The sequence below is a fragment of the Drosophila grimshawi genome, unplaced genomic scaffold (assembly GCF_018153295.1).
Source record: "Drosophila grimshawi isolate 15287-2541.00 unplaced genomic scaffold, ASM1815329v1 contig_44, whole genome shotgun sequence".
In the NCBI taxonomy this organism is placed as follows: Eukaryota; Metazoa; Arthropoda; class Insecta; order Diptera; family Drosophilidae; genus Drosophila; species Drosophila grimshawi.
Genome location: NW_025063240.1, coordinates 19,850,087 through 19,874,014, shown reverse-complemented (window position 1 = coordinate 19,874,014; position 23,928 = coordinate 19,850,087). Strand labels below are relative to the sequence as shown.

General features: G+C 38.7%; 1 protein-coding gene across 2 annotated transcripts; it reads right to left on the bottom strand.

Annotated features, from left to right (window-relative positions):
* Positions 1-1,358: 1,358 nt before the first annotated feature.
* On the bottom strand, positions 1,359-21,347 carry LOC6556798 (3-phosphoinositide-dependent protein kinase 1). 2 transcript variants are annotated; one of them, XM_001983586.3, is made up of 6 exons: positions 20,785-21,347; positions 12,733-13,213; positions 12,245-12,655; positions 3,282-4,568; positions 2,940-3,214; positions 1,359-2,160 (listed from the first exon to the last, which is right to left on the bottom strand). In XM_001983586.3, the coding sequence occupies exons 1-6, from the start codon at positions 20,848-20,850 to the stop codon at positions 1,756-1,758; spliced, it is 2,925 nt and encodes a 974-aa protein (XP_001983622.1). In that variant the 5' UTR covers positions 20,851-21,347; the 3' UTR covers positions 1,359-1,755. The 2 variants fall into 2 exon arrangements, with proteins under 2 accessions (XP_001983622.1, XP_032590373.1); XM_032734482.2 differs by lacking the exon at positions 20,785-21,347 and adding an exon at positions 17,708-17,861.
* Positions 21,348-23,928: the final 2,581 nt, after the last annotated feature.

The following is a 23,928-nucleotide window of genomic DNA, read 5'->3' as shown; positions in this document are numbered from 1 at the left end:
ATGCAAAAAAAAAAAATGGAACAAAAACTAAGAAAAAAAACTAATTTACAGAATTATTACACTGTTACAAACAAAGTAGCACAAATACAAATACAAAAATGATTTCTTCTGTTGCACAAAAACAGCCAAAGCCAAATGTAATTTTAACTAAATTTCAACTCTTTTCAACTCCATTTTTCTAGCTTGTTTTTTCTTTTATTTGTTTTTGTTTCAGATATTTTAACTTTGCCTTTGTTTTTTTTTTTTTTTTTGTATATGCATTTGGTGTTTTATTCTGTTGTATATAGTATATTTATATATATATTTCTTTTTAATTTAAATTGTTTGTTTTGTTTCCATTTTGTTATGTTTTTCTTGTTTTCGTTTTTTTTTTCTTCTCTGCTTTAAATAGTTTCTCAAAGTCTTATACGTTTCTTTATAGGGCAAAAAAGCATTATAAATTAATTGTAAAAATCAAAAAACTAGCATACAAAAATTCTTACTAGAAAGTTGAGCGAATTTCGGAAAATGACGGCGAGTGGCGCCCTCTGCCGGACCATACACGCAAATCAATCTGCCTCAGCCGTCATCTTCCTCTTCTTCTGCTAAACAATTCGTTTGATTTTTTTTTGTCTATTTTTTTAGGCATTTTTCTTTAGACGTGCGCATATAGCTAATGTACAATATCTATATATATATATATATATAGTTATATATGTATCGATTTACAAATTTACAGTTAGGTGACATGACAAACACACTCCCAATATAGATATAGATATAGATATATATATAGATAGTTTTTACAGTTTTACAGTTTTACAATTTAACATACATAATTTGCTAGTTACGCTCTTTCAACTTGAATAATTTCTGAATACAATTGAATTTAGTTTTGTTTTTTGTTTTTTTCTTTTTGTTTTTTGTTTAGTACTTAAGCCTAGAGAATGCGTTCTAACTGTTGTTTCTTTGGCAGGCATTTACATATACATACAAGTAATGTACAATTGTTTTGGCCGCCAGATGGTGCCCAGCGGCTATAGCTTCTCTTTCTCTCTTTCGGCTACTATTCATTTAAATTGTGACTAACTACGAGCTAACAAAAATTAGATATACATATATGTGTGTGTGTGTGCTGGCGCCATCTATTGGACTAAGCCCTAACTATCTGTCTGCCTGCCTGCCTGCATGCCTGTGCACAGTGTGACCATACACATTAATTTTATCAATTTGCGGTATAAATATTTTTTTTCTGTTTTTGTTGTAATAATTTAGTTTAATTTAGTTACTATTTAATTTAGCTTTTAAATATATTTTTATATATATATATATTAATATACGTATTAATGTGTAATGTATTTATTTTAGTTGATTAAATATTAACTATTCTTTGCCAAACTTACGCTTTACGTTTATTACTTGCTCTATATTAATATATATATACATATATATATATATACATATATATATGTATTTTATATGTATGCACAGAATTGAACACAACAAACCAAAAAAAAATTGATATTTGATATATGCCATGTGTGTTTGTGTGTGTTTATAAACAATTTTAGAATTAGCACTAGACACAATTCTTGCATTTATATATATATATAAATAAATATATATATATATACATATATCAGTGTGTGTGTGTGTATATCTGTATATGTTTTCTAGTTGTGTTTTTGTTTTTGTTGTTTTTGCACTAAATTTCAACTAAATTAGAATTTAATTTGCATTTAAATCTAAGGCGACAAGCGGCGAGACACGTGTTCTTCAGTTGGACGCTGTCTTTTTACCCCGCGCTGTTGTCGGTGATGTTGTTGTTGTTGTTGTAGCTGTTGCTGTTGTTGCTATCGCTGTTGCTTCCAGCTGTTGTTGTTGTTGTATTTGATTTTGCCGCTGCGCAGGCGAACTGCGCCGCGCTGTTGGCGAACTGTTGTTGGAGGCGGGTGAATTCGAGTTGTTTGCAGCAGCAGTGCAGGAGGAAATGGGCGCCAAACTATTGCTGCTGGCAAACGATGAGATGCTCGTTCCAGTTCCAGTTCCAGTCGTTCCCGTTCCCGTTCCAGTCGAATCTGCATCGCTGCTGCCGTAGCTCAATTTCGACATATTCTCAATGGCCTCCGCCCACTGTATGGCATAGCCTTCGGGATCGTCCAAATAATAGGTGCGATTCGGCTGTAAAAAGAGAAAAACAGAAAGAGAAAAATAAGACAAACGCTTTACATGTAAATGTGTGAGTGTGTGTGTGTGTGTGTGTGTGTGTGTGCCGAATAAGTGTGACCAAAAGTCATTAAAAACTATTTGGTGATTTTTATCTGCGTTGCGTGTGCAGTTTTCAATGCCGCATTTAATTTAGTTTTTTAGTGGTTTCTGTTGTTTTATGTTGTTGTTGCTGTTGTTGTTGCTGTTGTTGTTGCTGTTGTTGTTGTAGTTGCTATTGTTGTGCCTCGTGGGGTCATAAACACGTGCCGGCGCCATAAACTGGACCCCCAATTGAATTATTTGTGTCTGTGGCTGGAGGTTTATTTTGACAGATGCTGATTACGTCATCGTTTGTTGATGGCTTTGCTGCTTCAAGTTCAACAAACTGTCAAGTGCCAACAACAAAAACAACATAAAACAGAGTTGACCACATCAAATCAGATGAAAACACCAAAACAAACAAATAATTAAATATCCCACAGCAGAAAATACGCTCATTAATTTAAAATTCCCTTAAGTCCTAATATAAACATATGCCACAAATCCCAATTAGACACAAATAAATATTCCCAAGCGATAAAAGTCCCACAGACTCGGTTCATTTCAAATAACCCCCAACCACAAAAGTCCCAATAGACAATTACCCAATACAAATAAATTACCCAATGACCAGCAAAAAGTTCCCTCTAATTTGGTATATTTTTGATAGACTAATTAATTATTATTAATTTGGATTTTTAGGAGACACTCACCGTGTGCACGAAGAAGATCTTAAAGTTCTTGACCTCGGCGCGCAGTTCGGGACTCCAGGGAATTTCGCCCTTTTTGATCATCTGCACGGGATCGATGTAGATGAGGCGGGGTCCAGTGGTGAGGAGCAGCATCCGCTTGCGGGCAAAGAGACCCTTGCGCTTGTTGACGAACCCACGCTTAAGGATCACCTCGCCATCGGCGAACACGTGCCACTTGTCAGTCTTTTGTGCCTCCAAGCGTTGCAGCTTCTGTGCATCGCTCAAATCAAAGGAATCTAAATGGAGGAGTACAAATTAGTCGGTGATTCAAAGGGGTTTTCAATGGGGAGGATTCACACTTACTCTTTGCCGTCGAGGGCTTGTGGGCGGGTTCCGCGGTGCTGCTGCCCACTCCCAGCATGGCGCTGAGTAGTCGCGTCACCTGCCGCTCATCCAGACCCGGTTCGAGATCACCGCTGATGGGCAGACAGGCAGAGGAGCTGGTGGTGCCACCGTTGGTGGTGCGTATCTCCTCGTCCTGGCTGACGCCGGGCAAATAAGGATAGATGGGAGGCGGTGTCTGCTGGCGCAGCGTCTGCCAATCAATGCCGGCGAAGAAGGGATGCGCCCGAATGCTCTCGTAGTAGCCAAACTCATCCTGGGCGCCCAGACGCTCCCGCGGATCGATCTTCAGCAGTTGACGCACCAGATCCTCGGCATCCTTATCGAAGCCCTGCGGAAAGTCAACGGCACAGGCGAGAATCTCCTTGAAGATGACATAATCGTTGCTGCCTCTAAACGGTGGCAATCCCGAGATCATCTGGTAGACAATGACGCCTAGCGCCCACAGATCAGCGGCAGGCGTGATGGGCGCATTTTGGAGCACCTCCGGTGACACATATTGAGCGGTGCCCACAAAGCTGCCACGTCTACTCCGCATATTGGGATAACGGAAGTGACGATTGCGCGGCGAACCGGCTGCATCCACATCCCCACCCGCCGAAGATGTCGTCGTCGTCCTTGTTGTGGGCTCATCCACATTATCATCGTCATCATCATCATCGCCATAGTCAAATCGACGATCTACATCATCCTGATCATCATCATCGTACAGATCATCGTCCAACTCTTCGCTGTCCTCCTCCTCATCATCATCGTCGGAGCTGCGTGCCGATTGCCGCTGCTGTTGACGTCTTCGCTGCGGCTGCTGTCCACCAGCTGGATGATCACAGGCGCTGCTGCTGCTGGCGAGCATTGCTGCCGCCTGAATGCGTTCACGGGGCGTCATCACCTTGGCGGAGCCAAAGTCGGCAATCAACGTGTGCATATTCTCGTCGAAGAGGATGTTCTCCGGCTTCAGGTCGCGATGGACAACGTTGCGACGATGCATGTGTTCGCAGGCGAGCAGCAGCTCGGCGGCATAGTGGCGGGTGCAGGCGGCATCGAAGGAACCGACGCGGTTGATGTAGGGCAGGAGGTCGCCCTTCCGGGCGTATGTCATCACAAAGTAGAGGGAACGCTGGTCTTGGAACGTGCACGAGAGATTCACGAAGCCGGGCACATTGGTCATCATGTGCATCACTTCGCGCTCTCGCTTTATGTAATCCTGTTTGTGCTCTCGCAGTATTAAACGCTTCTCGCACACTTTGACTGTAAGCAGAAGAGAGAGGGAGAGAGAGAGAGAGGGAGATTTGATTAGTCAGTCGGCAACAGCAGCTTGAATGAAATTTGAATCAACTGTAAAATTCCAATATATGTACAGCATTAAATAATGATAATTAAAATACATATACACACATACACACGCACATATATATATATATACATATATATATATATATATGTATATACATATGTACAAGGCAAATAAAAATCAAAGCACGCTCAATTTTTCTGGTGCGGTCGACAAATTTGTCAACAACTGTAAGCCGCACTTGGGCGCACAATTTGCAAGCGTCGCTTTTGTGAGTACATCGTAGAATTACTCTCTCGCTCTCTCAGCTTAGTTGCACTGGCGACAAAGTTGTCGCAGACGTAAAAGCTACACTCAAGCTCACAAGTTGCCTGTGTTTGTTGTTGTCGCCTGTGCCGACAACGGCTCCCTGCTTTGATTTCGTTTTATTTTATGCTGCTGTTTGTGTGTATGTATACAAGCCTGTTGTGTGTTTCTTTTATCTTGTTCGTTTCAATTCGGCATACATATTCCTTGTGTGATTTATTGAAATGAATGCAGAAAGAGAGCGGGCGAGCGCGAGCGAGAGAGAGAGAGAGAGAGATAGATAGAGAGAGAGAGAGAGAGCAGCAAACAACGTGCCAAAAGGGAAGCGAGGCAAGACAGCAGAGCAAGCAAGCAAGCAAAAAAGAAGGAATTTTGCTCAAATTGCTAAATTAACAGGCAGGCAAAGACAGCAAGCAGAAACGAAAGCGAGCGCGCTTTGGGAACTTGTTTCCAGCCCCCCGTGCGACCTACTCTGTATCTGTCTACTCTGCTGCTGCTGCTCCCTTAGAAATTCTAAACTGGTTGTTGAACTGCACACACACACACAGCCATACATATGTAGACATGTGTGTAAGCTTAGCTGTTTGGCATTGAAACATTATTTATTGAGAAAAATGTGAAATGATTTGAAAAAGGGGAGAGGGTGGGAGGCAGACAGAGGTTAACGGCTCCTTCATTCGCACTATGAATTATGACCGCTTAACGGCAGTTTTCCACCGTTTTGCGTCAATTATGCATAAACTCGAGTCTCCTTTCCAATACGAGATGATGGAACGTGGGAAATTCACGAAACGATAACACAAACAACAAAAGAAGATAGCAGAAAAGAAACAAAAATTGAGATTTTGCAAAAAGTTTCTCGACACACTACAAACAACAACACAAACTTAAAACGCAAATTTGTTGATTTTGCGAATAAACAGCGCAGAGTTGAATATAATAAATTACGCTCACAATATCTACACTAAATATTGTGTGGATAGGCGGCAGGCCAATAGAAAATACAAATATTAAATTGCTTTTTTTTTGTTTTCTTTTTGTCGTTTTTTTTTTGGTTTTATTTTGCCATTTTATCAAGATCGCAACTTTGTTTTTTTTCATAGTCTAGAAAACAAATCAGGGGCGATAAGCTGTCGAGTGGCAGCTAAATACACACACACTCTCACACACACACACATGTGTGTAGTTAAAGCCAAAAAGAAGAAAAACAAAACAACCGCAATTAAAAGATTAACACAAATAAAATAGCAACAACAAACAAAACGGGCGCGTTTTTTATGCGTTTTAAATTTCCCATGCCAAAAAAAAACAAAACAAGAAAAAGAAAAAAGTGCGTAAAAATAAAATTGACCTTGAAATTTTTTGCCGTTGGTTTTTTGCTATTTTTTTTTTTTTTTTTATGTCTATGTATGTATAGTATTTTTGCAATAGTTTTTTTTTTGCGTCTGTCTGCCGCTTTCCAAGTATTGCATTAATTGGAACGTATTGGAAGTGAGCATTTCTTTCTATTTAATTGGCAATTGTTTGTTGTTGCTGCTGTCATCGCATTATTTATTTAAATTTTTTGCGTGCCATTTGTTAAGCTGCGGTTTATAAAAAAAAAAAAAAACAACATAAATAATTTTAATTTTTTTTTTGGGTTTAACGGCCGACGCGGCGGCGCTGATAACACAACGAAAGCGCAGCCTTGAACTTGATGGCGGCGGCGGCGGCGCATGTGCAAAAACAACATCAACAACGACGAGTAGAAGAAACCCACATAAGTAAATAGAAACAACACCAACAACAACAACAGCAGCAACAAATGTAGCGCGCAGCTGGCAAAAGTATAACACAGCATAAATATTTGCCCAATATGAGTTTCCAGTGTTTGCCCCACTCACTGATCAACAGAGCAGAGCAGACCAGATCAGACCAGACGAGTGAGAGGAGCGAGATAAATTCCAAAAACACACACACATACACATCCACACGCACACACACATACACACACACACGCACATGCAGACACTCAGCCACATGCATTAAAGAAGTATTAAGAGCGCATTGCAACTTGTTGCGTCTCGATTGGAATGCAGTGCAACGAGTTTGACAGAGAGACAAAGAGATAGAGAAAGAGAGAGATTTAGAGAGGGAGAGGGACACAAACAACAGCAGTACATAAATTGCAATTGTAACCAGTTGTTATTGCTGCTGCTGCTACGAACGATTCTAAAAATAAGACAGAAGACGAAACTGCAGCAAACAACTCATTGTGTGTGTTGGGAGATGAAGAGGACAATGACCAAAAACAAAAAAAAAACCAAGCAAAATAGACAACTGTACTGCATCATCAGCAACAAATGTTGCTGGATTGCATTCCAGCAGCATCCACAGAGAAAAAGAGAGAGCCAAAAGTCATAGTTAGTTAATTGGGCGCAAGGCCGTTTGGGTATGTTTTGGAATTGGAACACGCGATAAACAGGAAGTCAATTGAGGTGTTTGAACCGAGAATGAGAGAGCAATAAGGAGAGCGAGGGAGAGAGTGCAACCGAGCATAAAGATCGCAAAGGAGAAACTTTTCCCACAAGTTGAAGCATATTCCAAAGGGGAGCAATGCATTTTAGGGATTTTATTTATATACATTTCTTTTTTTGTCGCAATGGAAAATTTTCTTGTTTTTCCTGGAAACGATTTCTGACCTGGCAATAAAACTGATTGCCAGAGCAGTGTCAGATAAAACAACGCATGACGAAGCAACAAACCGCAACAACAACGACTCCAATGCGACCCACGCGACTTTTATGGCCAGTTTTTTTTTCGTTGCTTTTTTATTCGCTTTATTTATTGTTACCGGTTGCCTTTTTGGCACACGACAAAATTGACATTAAACTGACAAAAATTGTTATAAAATGAAGAAGAGGAAAGCCCATTGCAAGAACACAATTTATGTGTGTGTGTTGTGTGTGTGTGTGTGTTTGTGTTTTGTGCCATTTCGCATTGTTTCGCAAAACATTTCAATTTCATTAATTAGAGACGACTGCCGTCCACCCAAAATTGGCAAAGAACATTGGCGGCAACGGCGTCTGTTCTTCATCCTCCTTCGCCGGCACTTCCTTCTTTTGCTCTCTCTCTCTCTCTCTCTCTCTCTCTCTCTCTCTCTCTCTCTCTCTCTCTCTTCATAATGACGTAACTTGACGTTGTTTCGCTTTTGAAACTCATTTAAATATGTCACCGAAAAACCAAACAGATTATGACAGCAACAACAAGAACAACACAGGCAGACTCACACACACACAGACACAGGTAAGCACTGTGTGTTTAGTGGAAAGGTGGAATGGGAATGCTTATGTGGAACATGGGAACAAGCTGAGAGCGAGGTAGAACGGGACAAACTGAGTCATAACAAAATTTTGAGTGCGCCTCCTTTTTTTTTTATTATTATTGTTGTTGTTGTTGCTTGCTGCCTGTTAGACCAAAAGTTTATTGCCCTTATGGGATGTGTGTGTGTGTTTGCCAGATGGGAGGGAGGGGGAGGAGAGGGAAAGCGACATATTGACGGCACGCAAAGGATTTTTGGTAGTTTGTTTTTTTGTTTTTTTTTACTGTGAAAAATGGGTTGTTAAATAAACGACAATATGCACAACAAGTGAGCAAAAAGAGACAAAACGCCATCTCTCTCACCCCCACACACACATGTGTGTGTGTGTGTGTGTGTTGGGAGTAATAATAAAAACAAGGCCAAAGCTTAAGGAACAACGGCATCTTTCCCGACTTCCTGGCGCGGCTTAATTTGCTCATAAAACCAGCGCATAGAAAAGGGGGTGGGGGAGGACGTGTAGCAACTGGCCTTGCCACGTGCCTCTTTCAGCTCCCCAAAAAAAAAAAACAACAGCTGCAACTAACACATAAAAAAATTATAAGCGCAGGTGCAAAAAAAATATATATTTATAAAAATATGGCTATGAATCAGCCAAAGAATTAAGGAATATACGAAAAGGATCCGTTTTTATTGGGTTGAATGACCCAAATTCATCAATATTATGTTACAGACCAACAGAGAGAGAAAGAGCGAGATAGATAGAGAGGGGAAGAACGAGAGACGAGAGAGGTTAAATACCCTGCCAGACAGCTGCGACTGCGCAGCAGCAGCTGCTGCTCGCTGCTGTAATTAAAAATAACACACGAAGCATAGGTAGAAAAAGAATGAAAGAAAAAGGAGCAAAAACGAAGACAGACAGACAGAAAGACGGACAGACAAGCATTTAAGTGTGTGTTTAACGATTTTTGAAAGTTCAGTGGCCAAAAATCGACGTGTGGGAAAAAATATCTGTATGCATGTATGTGTGTGTGCATGTGTGTACTCCAGTGGAATATGGGAACGTCTAGAAGGGAAACAGCAACAGCAGCAGCAGTAGTAGCAGAGAGAGAGAACAGTTCAACGGCCGATCGTGAGATGAGTTGTGTTATATGTGCCATTGCCAATGCGTTCCAGCAACAAGTTGCAGTTCAAAGTTGAAAACATTGCGTGGGTGAAGCAGCAACACCAGCAGCTGCTGCTCAGCATTGGCAGCACGTGTTGTTGTTGTGCACAAATTTCTCAGGTAGCAGAAAAAATAAGTATGCGCGGAAAAACTGCTACACAGCTGCTGCTGCTGCTACCCAGCAACAACACAAATTATACACAAAAACCCAACACGCACACACACAGCCAGGCACACGCAGGCGATTTGCGAGGAATGATGGAATAGGCAAAAGCAGACAATGTGAAAATGCGTAAAAGGAATTTGCGTAACGCGTCAAACAGACGCCGCACAACAACAATAACAACAGTAATTTGGGCAATGCGTAGCAACACAAATTCACAAACACAAGCACACTGTGTGTGTGTAAGTGAGAATCGCTCACCTCACCATGCACACGACAAAAAAAAAAAAACCAAATGAAAACGAAATTTTGCTGCGTTCATCGTGAGTAGTGTGAGGGAGTTGAATAGGGAGGGAGAGGGAGTGAGAGAGAGAGCGTGAAGTGGGCGTATAACAACCGTTGGCAACATGTTGCCAGACATAAGTGCCATAAAATGTTTATAAGCTAATTAAAAACAAAAACAAGACGAGTTCAAAACGTATTGCGCTCGTTTATTGCTTCAATAAGAATAATAATATGGACAAAGTGGAAAATGTGTGCCAATAAAACAAAACATATATAGCAATCAAATCCTGGCTGGGTGGTCTTCAAAAAGAAAAAAAAGTACAACACATGTTGACCTTCAAAAAAGTCGACTTCAATGTTTTTACAATAATTTATTGTTATTTGCACATGTGTGTGTGTTTGTAGTAAACAGTAAACAAAAGTGTCAAGTCATTTCAAATGAAAATGTTAATTTCCAGTAGTGCGAGCGAGCGAGCGAGTAGAATAGATATGCGATTAGCAGCAGCAGACGCAGCTGTTGCTCATCCGCCGTCGCTTGTTGTTATTCTTGTGTTCTATTTTTAAAACAGACTACACGAAATGTGCACGCCTGCATATGTCAATAATAAGCAGCAAAAACAAGAACAACAAACTTGCTCTCTTTGTTATTTAATGCACTTCTCCCTTACACTCGCTGCGCTCTCTCTCTCTGTCTCTCCCCTCCGTCACTCTCTTGTCATGTACAGTCAAAGTAAACAGTCGAATTGCGCGTGCAGCGCTAAGCTAACTGTTAACAGCACTGTTGTTGTTTACATGCACCTGATGCTGCTGCTGTCGCTGTTGTGTTGTTGCTGCTGTTATTTTTGCTGTTGTTGTGCTTTATCAGCCAGTCAGAAATAAGGAGAAAAGCAGCAGCTTATTGCAGACACGCGCCGTGTTTTTGTTTTTTTTTTTTGCTTATTGTCTTTGCATTTAGCTTTGTGTATGAAAATGGAAATGCACACATTGCACATTTGCAGCAGCAACAGCAGCAACAGCAGCAGCAGCGACACGTGCCACAAGTTTATTGATTTACCGTTGTTTTCATTCTGCTGCTAATTTGCATTTGCTGTTATTGTTGTTGCTGTTGGCTGCAAAAGCAAATTGGCTTAGCACAAATAATAAACATAAGATAGAAGAACAGTTATTTGTGTTTTCAATGGAAGCGCATGGAAATTCGAATGAGCAATAGAGAAAGAGGGGGAAAGATGAAAAGGAGGCGTTATCGCTGCTTTTATTTATCATGTGGCTGTCTGCTGTCTGCTGCTCAGCAGCAGCTGATCTTGAGCGACGTCAGCTTTTTTGTTTTTGTTTTTATTTCAATCGATAAACAAACAAAAACAAACTACAAAACAATGAAGAAAAATTGTCGTCAATTGCGTGCGGTCGTCAGGCGTTATCGCATCAGCGAGATAGAGAGAGAGAGAGAGAGATGGCGAAATATAGAGTGAGAGCGAGAGCGCTTATGTTGTTGATGTCTTGATTATCAAAAGACGTCAAAGTCAAAAGTATTTGTATATGTATATAAATATATAAATATATTTGTGTGTGTGTGTTATCCACCGCACACCCCACTTGCGAGATAAAAATGCCATTAGGTTTTTTTCGTTTGTTTTTGGCCAATACAAATGAATATTTATGAATGTGCGTACAGCTGCCCAAAATTAAAAAGAGAAAAAGAAACACAAACTTGAAATCTGCTCACGTGATTGCCGCGTGATGAACTAGACAGACAGCAAGGCAGAGAGAATGAAAAGGAGAGGTGACAACTAATTAAATTGTTGCGGCAGCATCTTGAAATGAATCTCTCTTGCCCTCTCGCTCTCGCATTGTCTGTCTGGCTGTTGTCAACTGACAATTCATTTCACTTTTATTTATTTAATGCACACACACACATATATAACTGTTTCGTTTTTCTTTCTTTTTGCATGCGTTCGTCTGTCCACCCACCCGACAAAGGCAAACGTTTTCATTAGCAACAAGTAACAGCTGGTTTCAGTTTCAGTTTGTGTGTGTGTGTGTTTGTGCGTATTTTGATTTGTTGGCAGCAGCCACAACAGCAGGTGACTGCTGGCAGCGGTGTTGTTGCTTTTGCTTTTGCGTTGGCGTTGGCGCCGCTGTCGCCGCCGACGTCGTCCGCATTTCTTTACTATTTGTCGCCTGGCGCCATACAAACAGCAAATAGCAGCAGCCACACAAATGCCAAGGGGGCGGGGGTAGTTTATAAAAATTAGAGCAAAGGTGAATTGAATATGTAAATAATTATTAGTGTTTTTTTGTTTTTGCATAATGTATTTAAATTACTCCCCATAAATTCTGCTAAATTTACGGTTACAATTACAGTTTAAGTTCCCACTGGAAAGTACAGTTGTATTGGATATTGGTGTACGGTACTCACTTGCATACTCGCGCCGCGAGTGAATATCGACTGCCAGGTAAACCATGCTAAAGCTGCCCTCGCCAATATAACGGCCAAAGAAGAAATCGGTTGGTGACCTTCGAGGCGGCGGCGTTTGTTGCTGTACTTGTTGTTGCTGGGCTGGCGGTGTTGATGACGTTTGCTGTTGTTGTTCTTGTTGTTGCTGCTGCTGCTGCTGATGATGATTTTGCTGGTGTTGTCTTTGTTGCTGATGCTGCTGCTGCTGCTGCTGATGATGATGATGTTGCTGTTGTTGTTGCTGCTGTTGTTGTTGTAGCTGGCGTTGATACAACGGCGATTCGCGACAGCACATTGTGATACGCTGCGGCGTTGAGACGACTGATGAACTGTTGTTGCTGGCTACAGCTGCTGCCAGTGGGGATGTGAAGCCTGCGTGAGAAAGAGGGAGAGAGAGCGCTTAGCAACTTGTTGCTAAATGTTTTTATTTTGCGTATTTTGTTGCTTACCGTTTGTCAGATACATGTTGCTCGGTCTGCTGTAGCGACTGTTGTTGCTGTTGTTGTTATTATTATTATTGTTGTTCTCTGTGTTTGTTGCTGATGTTGCCGATGCGGCGCCACAGCCACATGTGTGTTGCTGCTGTTGCTGTTGTTGCATACGCGTTGCAGTCGTTGCCATTGCGCCGACAGCAACGTTATACTCTTTGAATTTCAGTGCCGGGAAATTTGATTCGCTTAAGGAGACGGCAGTTGTTGCTTTTTCTTTTGGCATTGCCGGCATTGTTGCCGCTGTTGTAGTTATTGTTGCTGCAGTTGCTGTTGCGGGTGCAGCAATGTTGTTCACTTGTTGTTGTTGTTGGTGATGTTCAATGCTGCTGCTGTTGTTGGTGGCGGTTGCGCTGCTGCTCGAGGCAGAGACGACAACGGCGGCGGCAGCTGCGATGCTAGCTGCGCTGCTTGGCGATTGCAACTGCTGTGTACCGTTATTCTGTAAAGAGAACGGGAGAGAGAAAAAGTGTGAGAGCGTTTTCAATCAATGCTTATAAGAGAGATCACTTGTGTGCGTGTGCGTATGCGTGTGTGTGCGTGCGTGCGTGTGTAACGAACGTAAATTCGAAAACGCAATAAATTAAAATGCGCGCAGTCGCAGCAAACTGAGCAAGGCAAAAGACGCAACACAAAAACAAAGTCAAAACAATAACAGAGACAAAGTCAACGACGGCCGCGCAGAAGCGGAACTTGGAAGAGAACCAAGAAACAGGTCCACAAAAGGCAGCAGCCGACAGAACTTAAACGGCCACAGCAAACCAGACAGACAGAGACAAGTAGCTTTTTGTACTGCTGTTGTTGTTGTTGGCGTTTTTTTTTTTTTTTTTCATTTTTTGAGGCCTATGCTTTATGTGCTGCTTATGGCCGCCATTGACGTCAAGTTCAGATAGCGCTGTCTCGCTTGCACCAATGCGCTTTTAATTGCTGCTATCTTGTTTTGGCTAGTTGCTATTGTTTTTGGCAGTTAGTTTTTTCCGGGTTCAAGGACTTGAGCATAAAAATATATTAAAGTTCATTGCCACCTTGCTTACACAGTTTTACTATTAAGAACTGAGCATTAGAAATTGTTTTTTGTTATGCTTTGGAGGGGGGAACTGATTTGCTTGGGGTTTTTTTTTATTATTTATTGTGTGTGTGTCGTAAAAACGCAAAATTATCAAATTATGCAAAACGCATGCAGAAAAATAAAAATAAAAAAAGAAAAAAATATATAAAAATAAATATAAAACACAACAAAGGAAAAAACTCAAATAAAACCAGCAAACAAATTTAAATAAAAACAAGGTGAGCAAATGCGTCAATGAAAGTCAAAGACAAGCGGCAGTTAATTTAAGTCACAAAATTCACAAATGGAAAAATGGAACCAGGCTTCCACAACAAGCAACCAGCAAACACACAAAGCAACATTTTTTAAAAATGTATTTTAACTTGAAGACTCTTGCAGAAATTTCTATTCAATTGTTATTTGATTTATAGAGTATTCACTTTTCGACTGCTTTGTTTATTTTATGGCAAGTAGCGAAATGTGAATTTTTTTTACTGGAATTCAAAGTCGTTTTTATAATGAAGGCTACAAAAACAAAAATAAATAAATTCAGTGAATTTCTACAATTCATTATTTCCACATTAATTCTATATTGATTTTTATTATTTAGCTTAAAACAATTTTGAAATTTTCTCGTCTTGTGGGGGAAAAACCCAAAACATAAAAATCCAGATACCCATAATTTATGCTAAAAGATAAGCTTTTTCAATGGGAAATTCCCAAAAATAAAATAAAATCAAAAAATGTGAGAAGCAGGTGTAACACACATAGTTTTCATGCTAGGCAACAAACAACAACAACAATGGCAACAAAAAGCTTAAACGTCTTCTCTCTCTCTCTCTCTCCTTCTCGCTGTATCAGTTTCTCTATTTTTCTCTCTTTTGTTTTGTCAATGAAAATAGTTGTTTTTGGTTTTTGTGGCTTTTTTCTGCTTCTTTTGTGATAAAGTGCGTCACACTTTGGAATGTTGTTGGTTGAATTTCTCAAGACTTTACTTATTGTGTATTGTTTTTGGTGATGCCCCTTAAAAAGGGGAAAAGGGTATTTAAACTGCTCGATCAGTAAATAAAATATTGAAAAAGTTTAACAGTTTTACTTATTTATTTGTTTTTAGATCATTTTTATTATTTTTTTTTTATGTGTTTATTTAATATTTCTGTTTGTCATTTTACAGGGTAACTTAACATATAAGTTGCTCTTGACGTCACGATTTAGCTTTTGCCACGCCCACACTCACACACACAAAGCGCAGTCCCCACGCCCACAACTATTCAGAATCATAAAAAAAATCAACAAATAAATAAAAAAGCATTTAAATACAATTTATTTTTGTGTTTTTGATTTGAATCTTTCATTTGCTAATTAGCCACAAAAGAATTGGAATCGGACCTCAATCTGCGTCAGACACAGATCGAAAGATGTTCGACTTTTTTTCTTTTTGGTGTTTTTGGGGCGAACAACACACAAAACTGGTCAAAAGGCCATAAAAATAATGGTAATAAAATTGGTAGCTGCTAACGGGCAAACAGGCAACACAGCAACTAGTTAACAGGAAATGTCAAAAGCGACGCGGCGGCAACAAAAATTCCAAATTTTTAACAGCCGCTAGTTGCAAAATACATAAAGATATATCTACCTATATCAAATATACCCAACAATACTCGCTGCTTGAAACTTGTAATTCTAAAATATATTTAAATTTTTTTATTATTTTTAAATAAGATTTCCCCTGATTCAAATGCATATTTTTGGATTTTCTTAGTTTTTTAAAGTGTTTTTTTTTTTTTTTGGGAAGAGCTTTGAAAATTTTCATTTGATTTAACCAAAATTTAAATATTATTTTTGACCCACAAATACATTTTCCAAGGTGCCACAAAATTTTCAAAGTGCAAGAAAATTGTGGAAAATTTCGGAAAACACACAAGAAAAGAGCAAGAAAAAAATCGAGAACGTGCCCCCTCCGATTATTTGTGGGTGTGGGCGTGGTGCTTAACACACAAAACATATGACCACAGACTTTGCCTATATACTGTATCTTTGTATCTATATATATATTATATATATATGTATATATAATTTATATATATTCTATTCTATCGCGATCTGATCCGACGTCGTCGTTGTCGTCTAGACAAAAATGACATTTAAATGAATCTATTTTATTGTCGCTTCGTCGCCATTTCAACAGACACCCCTCCTCCCCCACTCCCTCCCTTGCCCATAACCAACCCACTCAGTCTTCAATTTGGTTTTATAAATAAAAATTCTCGTCTAGCGCGAATTGCAACCAATTGAAAAGAAAGAAGGAAAATAAACCAAAGAAAAACACAACGAAAAAAAAATGCATTAGAAATGCAGGCGAGAGGGGAACGTTTAAGCGGGGTGAGAGGGCGGTGAGGGGGTGGGGGGTGTATTACAAGGTGTTTGTCTATTGGGTGTCGCCTCTCTTTTGGTGCAGCAAAAGAATATAGCTGAATATACACCAAGTCAAGATACTATTTGACAACGGATAAAATTAATATTTATCCATTTCATTCTTATTTTTATATATATTTTCTTAATATTTTCCTAATATTTATTTGGCTTTTTAGCACTAGATAAAAGAAAATGTTGTTTAAAATTTCGCAATTCAAGAAATGAGCTTTGCCATTAGCTGAATTTTTTGATTCTTTCACTTTGTCAAAATACTTTCGTGACCGAGTGTAGATGTGCATACACAGAATAAGTATGCATATGAAGAGTGTTTATTTAAACATTAAATAACCATAACAAGAAAACAGCTAAACAGATATATAGAATCAGAAATTCAAAATATATAAATGCCTGGTTTATTTCTAACTAAATGTTTGCAAATGTTGCATGGAGAACGTGGATCGTGGCACTAAGCACGTAAGCCAAAAAGCAAAACAATACACGAAATATTCAAAAACGTTTCTTTTAGCTGCAGCTCAACGAAAGTAGCTGTATGAAAATCCAATCCAAATGCAAGAAATCTAAAACATATGGCATCATTTAAGATCGACCATCACACATCATTCCCACCACCCGCCCAACACACTCCCACCTCTTCAATCATGTTAATTTTTTTCTTTTTGTTTGTGGGCGTGAAAAATTAATAAAAAGCACACATGGAAAAATTCGCAAGGAATTTTTTTGGTTTCGCTTGTTGCTGTGCTATTCTTAGCAATAAAAGATACAAATTGTTGCTGTTGTTGTTGTTGGCGGATCGAGCAAGCAATAATAATAAGAGTATTTCAGCATTGTTGTTGTTCTTGCGACATGTTTTGCATAATTTTATTGAGCAGATGATCACAAGGGGAAATTATATTTTGTTTTGGGTAAAACCAAATTAGTTTTGAGGAAGAATTTACGATTTTGTAGTTACGATACCTGCATTGCAAAATCTATTGTTAAAAGTATCTCTCAAAAGCGCAGAAAACGTAAGAAATAAAATATACAATTTACTTTTTTAATTAAACAATAAGATTTGGATTTACGAAATGACAGCGACGGACGACAACAAACACACAGCCCGCCCGCTCGCTCGCTCACACAGCAAAAATAATAAGAAAAAAAAAACAAAACACAAAACGAAAAAAAACACACAAAGCTAACTGTATATAAAGGCGAGCAGGCAGTAGTAAAAAATGCGCTTTATGAATGAAAATGCACAACGCAAACACAAACACTAACAAGAACAACAGCAACAACAACAACAATCAGCAAGCAGCAGCAGCATGCAAATGCAAACTGTGAATTCCAATTGGAACATGCTCGCTCGATGCTCTCTCTTCTACTACTACTACTACGACAAATACAACTCTGTCAAAAACTCCTGCTCCACATTCACTTGCTCTCTTTGATTCGCTCCATCTTGCTTGCACTTACGTCGCTTGTATGTTGGGAGCGCGCAACGCGCTCGCTCGCTCTGTTTGTGTATTTTATATGTTGTAATTGCGTTTCACGGTACAAATTCCAATGGGCCACGCACTGAGAGTGTCTCAGGCAGGCAGGCAGGCACGCAATATAAATAAGAAGAGGAAGATGCGCGCGCGTATTTTTTTTTCTTCTTTATTCGTTGTTTTTTCTTCTTTTATTTGGGATTATGTGTGTGTGTGGGGGTTTGTGAGTTTTAATTTATTTATTTGGCGCTCGTCGTGAAATTTGCTTACACTAAAAATTTCGCAGCAATTTATTTATTTATTTTCCTACGTATTTTGTTTTTTTGCACTTATAAATTTGTGTGGATTATACAAGGAGGCGGAACACGCACAATAAATTTGTATGTATGTATTTTGGCTAGGCAAAAAATTTCCACGAAAAAACAAAGCGAACGGAGCAGGAACAGGAAAAAACGACGGCGACGACGACGAAGAACACAATCGAAAAAAAAACAAAAAAACGATTACGTTTCTTGTTGTTGTTGTTGTATTTAGGAACTCTTTTTTTGTATTCGTTTTAGACGAATTTAGAACTAGACGAGAAAGGCAAAACGAAAACACAAACACAACAAAATTTATGCAATGAGAACACTACTATTGCTGCTGCTGCTGTTGCTTCTTCTTCTTCCTCTTTTGATTTTTATGTAATTTGTTTGGCCTTTTGTGGAGTATTATTTAATCGCACTGAGAGCAGGAGAGCACAAATACTTATACATATACACATACACAACAACTATGGGGCGTTTCGCATGTGTGTGTGTGTGTTGCTTGGTTTGGGTTTTTTGAGCGAAACGCGTGCACAAAAATGAAACGAAACGTCCGGTTTCAAAGCGCCACAAAAACTAATCAGAAGTGAAAAAGCACAAAATGAAGTGAGCCCCAAGCTAACAGCAGCAGCAGCAGCACACGAGAGAGCAACGAAAGACCACGACGACGACCGACAAAGAGAGCGAGAGCGAGCCGAGGCAATGTTATGTTCATAATGGGGCCAAAGCAGCGCAGTCGCCGCTCTATGAGATATTGTAGTAGCTGTGGTTGTTATTGTTGTTCGGCTGGCGCCTTCAATTTTTTACAAGGCGAACAAGTTGTGCGCCAGGTCGGTCGTCGTGAGCGAGAGCCGACGACGACGAGCAGAGATTTTAGTAAGAGAGCGCGCGCGAGAGAGAGAGTAATTGTAATTGTTGTACATATTATGTATATTGGTCTAGGTTTTCCAAACAGACACCACAAATGGAATCCACACAACATTACACCCTCCTTCCCCAACAAATAATGCTGTCCACAACAAAACAACGAATCCACACACAGGTTGAGTGAGATAGAGAGAGCGCGCTTTGTTTTGCGTCGCGTTGCTCTTTTTTCTTCGCATTTAAAAAGAGGCACCCGCATTCCTAACTGTAAACAAGCAAGAAGAAGAATGCATGCGCTGTTGCCTGGAAAAACTCGTTTTTCCCGCTGGAAAAATGTGCGGCGTTCGAAACATACAAAACAAAAAACAAGAAAAAGAATTTCAAGAATTTGTAGCCCACAAGAGAGCGCGTAAAAATAAACAACACAAAAGTCGGGTGGAAAAACACGAAGGCACAAAATGTACATGTGTATGGGGAGAAGTAGAAGACGAACGGAAAAGAAGAAGAGAGACGGGTGACAAGGACAAGGAAGCGGCGAACAAAACAAAATTCATGCATAAACGTAAGTTGTGTGTGTCGTGTGTGTGAAACGAAAACGAAGGCAAAAGACAAGACACAAACAAGAGACAATAATAACGCTAACAACAACAACAGAGAGAGAGAGAGAGAGAAAAGGCTGTAGTAAACAAAACAAATGGCGGGCGCGGCTGCGACGCTAACGCCAACGGCTACAGCGACGTCAACGTCAATGTAAATAAATATTATAAAATATGCATTTGTGTGTGTGTGTGAGACATGCACAAGTGAAAGGCGCAAAAGGAAACAAAGTGGGAGTGGGACAGCGGGAAGCTGGAGAGGGTGTAAAAGTGGAAGAGGGACTGACAGAGAGGAAGAGGGAGAGAGAGGCTGATTACGGAGTGAAAATGAAATAAATAAATAAATTGATTTATTATTTAGTTGTTGCTTCGCTTGTTTTTTGTTATTGTTGTTGTTTGTTATTGTTTTTACTGCCTGCTGCTTATTTTAATTGTCAATAAAGAAAAGTGAAATAACAAAAACAGCTGCCACAAAAAGAGAAGCAAAAATAAATACAATTTAATTGCAATTTGTTTTTTTTGTGTTTTGTTTAAAACAATTGCCAAGTCTAACAACAACAAATTGACCATTTTTTGCGCACTTTTGTCTATTAAATTCAAGTAATACGCACTTGACTGCATTAATTATCTCTTTGTTGCTTTCGAAATTTCTTTAATTTGTTTTAGTCCTGTTTTTCTTAGGTTTGAATCGTAAAAAATTATGTTCAAATTACTTTTTTAAGAGAAGTTATATCAATTTATTGTATTTTAAAATTTATGAAAAAATAATTTGCTTAATTTTTCAAAGTTTAAATAAACTCCTCATTAAAATAAGGACAATTTATTTGTTAAGTACTTTTATTAATTAGCAGAATTATTATCCATATTCAAAATGTTCACAAATGGACTTAAACTTTATGTGATTTATTTTCTTAATAAGAAATAACATTTAATCTTTTGAGATTGTTAAAAATAATTAGTTCAAATTGTTACTGTTTTTATTTGTATATTAATATTTTATATAACAAATTTTATTATCTTTATTAATTCAGTTACAACTTTTAAAACGGGTTAAAGTGTTTAAAATAATTTGAATTGTTTTACACTTAAAAAAAAAAAAAAAAAAAATAGTTATACTTTATATATTTTTTGAAATAAGTTTTTATTAGACTTGTATTATTTTTTAAAAATATTTTTTAATTTTGTTAAAATAATTGTTACTTGTTTTTTTAAATAAAGTTTTTCTTTTCTAATTTGACAAATTAAAGAATTGAAGTATTCTCCTTAAATTATAATCATTATTGTTTTTTAATATTTACCTTTATGAATTTTATTCTTCGCACAACAAAATTGTTGATTTTATTGGACCAACTTTTGCATTTCATGAGTAGGCCGTTGTTGTTGTTGTTGTCGAGTGGGTGGCTGTTGGGTGCTGGGGGGCATTTGCTGCGATCCCGATCCCGATCTGAACACAGACACACACAGACAAATTGGAATATTTTTCCAAATGTAATTTTTTTTTTCTTTTTTAATTGGAGTTTTTAGTTGGCATTAATAATTGTTACAGTTGTTTGTGGCTGTTGCGATTTCTTGTTGTGCTGTCTTCGCACACACACAAACAAAAACACTGACACTTTACAGTTACCATTCACAGTTAGAGACAAAAGAAAAACACGACGAGAAAATTGTCTTTTTTTTTTGTTTTTATTCCTTATATTCCTTTACAAGTTTGGCGCGCGCTCGAAAAACAGAAGCAGAAAAACTCGATGTAATTTATTGGTGGCGAAAGAAAACAACCAAAAAGTGAAACATCGGCCTAGGCGATATAAATTGTGTTAAATGTGCCGCGATGCGCGCTCCCAACCAAACGGTAAAAAGTTTCAAATGGAACTGAAAGAGCTCTGGCAAGAGGCTACCAAGTAAACCACAACAGACAGCAGTTAAACACTTGGCATGTGAAACACAAGAGCAGAGCAGAGCATAGCAGCGTCGCAACGAATAGCAATGAACTGAGTGTTCCGATTCCACATTGCAGTGCAAGCAGAAGCAGTCTGGCCTGTGGGCTACCACCAGCACCAACACCACTTCATGACTTCTACTCAGTTGCAATGCATTTGAAATAGAGTCCATAGCTCCTTGCACTCATTTATGTGTGTGTGTGTGAGTGCAACTGTCTCAGAATTGAGAGTCAACGCCGGCGCCAAAGGAGTGGATGCTATTGTCAGGCACCGTTAGGAGTGCTGATCGCACGCAATGAAGAAGCAACGACAATGGGAAATGGGGAATAATATCCAAATTCCAATCGTTAGCAGAGGTCAAGCAGCGCAGCGACAGAGCTGCTTGGAATTTCCCCTCCCACAAACACAAAATCAATGAGTTTACCGTTATTTTTGTATTTCTGTTTTTGCATATGAAATAACAGTTGGATTATTTAAAGCAAGCTGACGCATTTGTTATGCATTTTTATCTGCTGAGATTTTTTCATTGGTAAACAAGAATTTCGTCAGCGGTATGGAAAAACCGTGACTCAGATTATTATTTTTTTGGTCTCTTGAGCTTTGTTTGAGTCTGATTATTATTTTTTTTTTTTGAGTATTTTTGGATTTTGTTCGCTTTCCTCAATTAAATGCCCAAGTGGAATTTAAACTATTTGTGTTTGTGATCGCCTCTTGTAGCTTGCGTTCATTTTGTGGGAGACGGCAATGCGTTCCACACACAAACACGCTCCACAATTCACTCGCAGAGCCAAAGAGACTGACAAAATGAGAGAGAAAGAGAGCGCGAGAGTGTTTCGTTGCCAGAACGTTCCTTATTTTGGTTTCCATTTCATGTGTGTGCAAAGCGCGCGCATTTTTCGTTCATACGTTGTGTATGCGCTTGTGTGTGTGTGTGTGTAGAAATTCACTTGTCTATCTGCCGTCGCTGCTGCTGTTGCTCTCGTTTACGTTTTTACTACAAAACGAACGGAAGTCGAACACGCTGTGAAGCGAGAGCGCATGCATGCGCTGCCAGTGAGTGCGAGCGAGACGCAGCGAAAACAAAACATTAAATTTAAGGGGAAGCTACGTTTGAGGCGAGGGCATTCATTGCAGCCTGCGCTCGAGTTGCGAGCAGCTTGCGTCGCAGTCGCAGTCGTAGTCAGCGTCGCAGTCGGCGTCAACGTCAGCATCGTTTCGTCACTAGCGCATTTCTGGGCCGCTTTATGCTTTTTGCTCTCTGTTTTAGTTGTTTTGTTCGTGTTGCATTTTTTTTTCAGTTATTATTATTATTATATTTTAAATAGAAATTTCTAGCGGAATTTTTTATTTTTTTGGTGGAGAACACAACTTGGCAAACCGATAATCTAGCTAAAAATAATACTTATTAATGTGCAGAAGATAAGATAGAGTCCACAAAAATACCACTAAAATTTAGAGTGCTACTAAAAATAGTCAATAGACAATTGCAATTGATGAGGTCACAACAACAACAACAACTGTAATACACAACAGTTATGTGGCAGTGCTGCGAAAATATGTACAGAAAAGCTTAAAAGTTGATAGCTGATGAAAAATTATGAACCGTCAAATTCTCGACAACTTTCACTTGTTTTTTAAACACAAACAACAAAAAAAAACGAAAAATAAAAATCAATAAAAACTACGACTAATTAAATCGATATTGTAATCGATATATGCTAGAAATTTGAGTCCCGAGAAGACTTAATAAAATTAATTTGCGGCTTTATTTCATTTATTACTATTTAAGTTTTATAGTCTTTCGTTTTTTATTGTATAACTAAATTTAAAGTAGTTTTGCTGGATTTTCTCAAAGTTCAGGTGGTTTTCAGTAAAGGGGGAATTTTATTTAAATATTGGTTGCTAAAGACATTTTTGTTTTTGGTTTTTTTTTTTTTGGCTAATTCATTTGTTAATGAGCAAACAAAACACAAAAAAAAAAAAACCAAAAGATGGTTGTTATTTTTTAAATTTTATTGGCAAAAATATTTGTGGGAAATTAGCATTTTTAATGGGCAACAAGACGAGACACAATGTCGCCGGGCCTGATGAGAAAAAAGAGCTCGAAAATTTTAATCGAAATAGAGATTTGCATAAAAATCGGGCGCAACCAAAGTCAACGTTTAACTTTTGGAGTATATATAAACAGTTTTCCTCTTCTTCTTCTCTGTGGTTTAGCATAAAACAACAATATCTCAAAAATCGGAGAAGAAGATGACTTCTCCACATTCCCCGAATCATTAGCGCGAATTTTTTTAAACTTGATAAATGAACGGCGCATATTTGAACAGTTTTTTTTTTCAGCTTTTTTTTTTTCATTTTTTTGTAGGCCTTGGGTCCATAGAGATCACATCTCGTATCGCTGATCACTTTGTTCACCTGTTCCGTTTAATTGGCAGTTCCCCCGCCTCTTTCTCTCTCTCGCGAAAGAAAAAAAAAGCAAAACCGGTTAAGAGTTTCAGCTTT